Raw genomic sequence first — 1,206 nt, forward strand, 5'->3', positions numbered from 1 at the left:
TACCACAGGGATCTCAGAAACAGAACCAACTTTCAGGTTCAGATCCCACATTGAAGCCAAAAAGACCGGACATCCCTTCTTCCACATCCTGCTCACCTTCAACACAGAAACCAGACTGGAGAGAACACCTCGTAATCTCTGAAATACAACTCTCTCTCCAGCCACAAACAAACTCACTTGCTTCTTCAGACAGTCTATCTGGGCCTCATACTAACTCAGTCAATCCATGCCCAGAATCACATCATATGAAGAAATCGGCAACAGAATCAAACTCGATTTCCACTTCTTGCCAGAAATCTCAATCTCACAAAAACAAAACTGTCGAGCAATCAAAGGACTTCCAGCCGGTAAAATCACAGAAAGCGAAACCGGAAGTAAAATGGAATCCAAACGTAAAGCCTCAAAACAACGCTCGAACACAAAAGAGTGACTCGCTCTAGAGTCAAACAAAAAATGACAAGACTGATCAGAAATATAAACCGTACCTGTCACAACATCGGGAGCATCACGAGCCTCCTGCTGACTCAAGCTGTAGACTTGGGGCTGAACTGGAACAGGAGCTGAAGCAACAGAACTACTCTGCTCCCTCTGAACCGTAGGTGGTCTCCGTGGTCCAGAACTAGATCCACCACCTCTGGCAGCAAATCCCTCAGGGCATGGAGGAACAGTCCTCGGTCTTCCTGCTGCTGAACCGGCAGGTCTGACAAAGCCCTCAGATCGGAACTCAGAACGCTGATCAAATCCCATATGTGGACACTCTGCAATCTGATGTCCTGACTGACCACATCGGAAGCACAGACCAGCCATCCTGTAACACTGGCCAAAGTGTCATCGTCCACAGTTCTGGCACACAGGTGCCATACTGACTGATCCAGAACTCGTCGTACTGGTAGCAGTACCAGACGACCCTCCGCTCCTCCTGGAGTCTCCAGATCCAGAACCAGCTACAAATCTCCTTTTCCAAGAGGAACCACTGCCAGAAGCCTCACCTCCAAATCTATTCATACTCGCAGTCCACCGCTGCTGAGTAGTCATCAGGTCATTTTCTATCAGTCGAGCTCGCTCCACAAGCTCAGAGAAGCCAGTGATCCGAAATGGTATCAGGGGCTGTCTCAACGTATCTCGTAATTCCCTCAGAAATCTGTAACACCTCTCAGCAGAAGTGCTAACCAGCTGCGGGGCGTACCTGGCTAATGCAGTAAACTC

The 1,206-nt window shown here is 48.8% G+C and overlaps 1 protein-coding gene across 1 annotated transcript; it reads right to left on the reverse strand.

The window, feature by feature from the left end:
- Nucleotides 1–219: 219 nt before the first annotated feature.
- On the reverse strand, nt 220–807 carry LOC110094929. The gene has a single exon (XM_020820274.1). It carries the CDS (start codon nt 805–807, stop codon nt 220–222), a length of 588 nt encoding a protein of 195 aa, XP_020675933.1.
- Nucleotides 808–1,206: the final 399 nt, after the last annotated feature.

Source organism: Dendrobium catenatum, unplaced genomic scaffold (assembly GCF_001605985.2).
Source record: "Dendrobium catenatum unplaced genomic scaffold, ASM160598v2 original_scaffold_100237, whole genome shotgun sequence".
NCBI lineage: Eukaryota > Viridiplantae > Streptophyta > Magnoliopsida > Asparagales > Orchidaceae > Dendrobium > Dendrobium catenatum.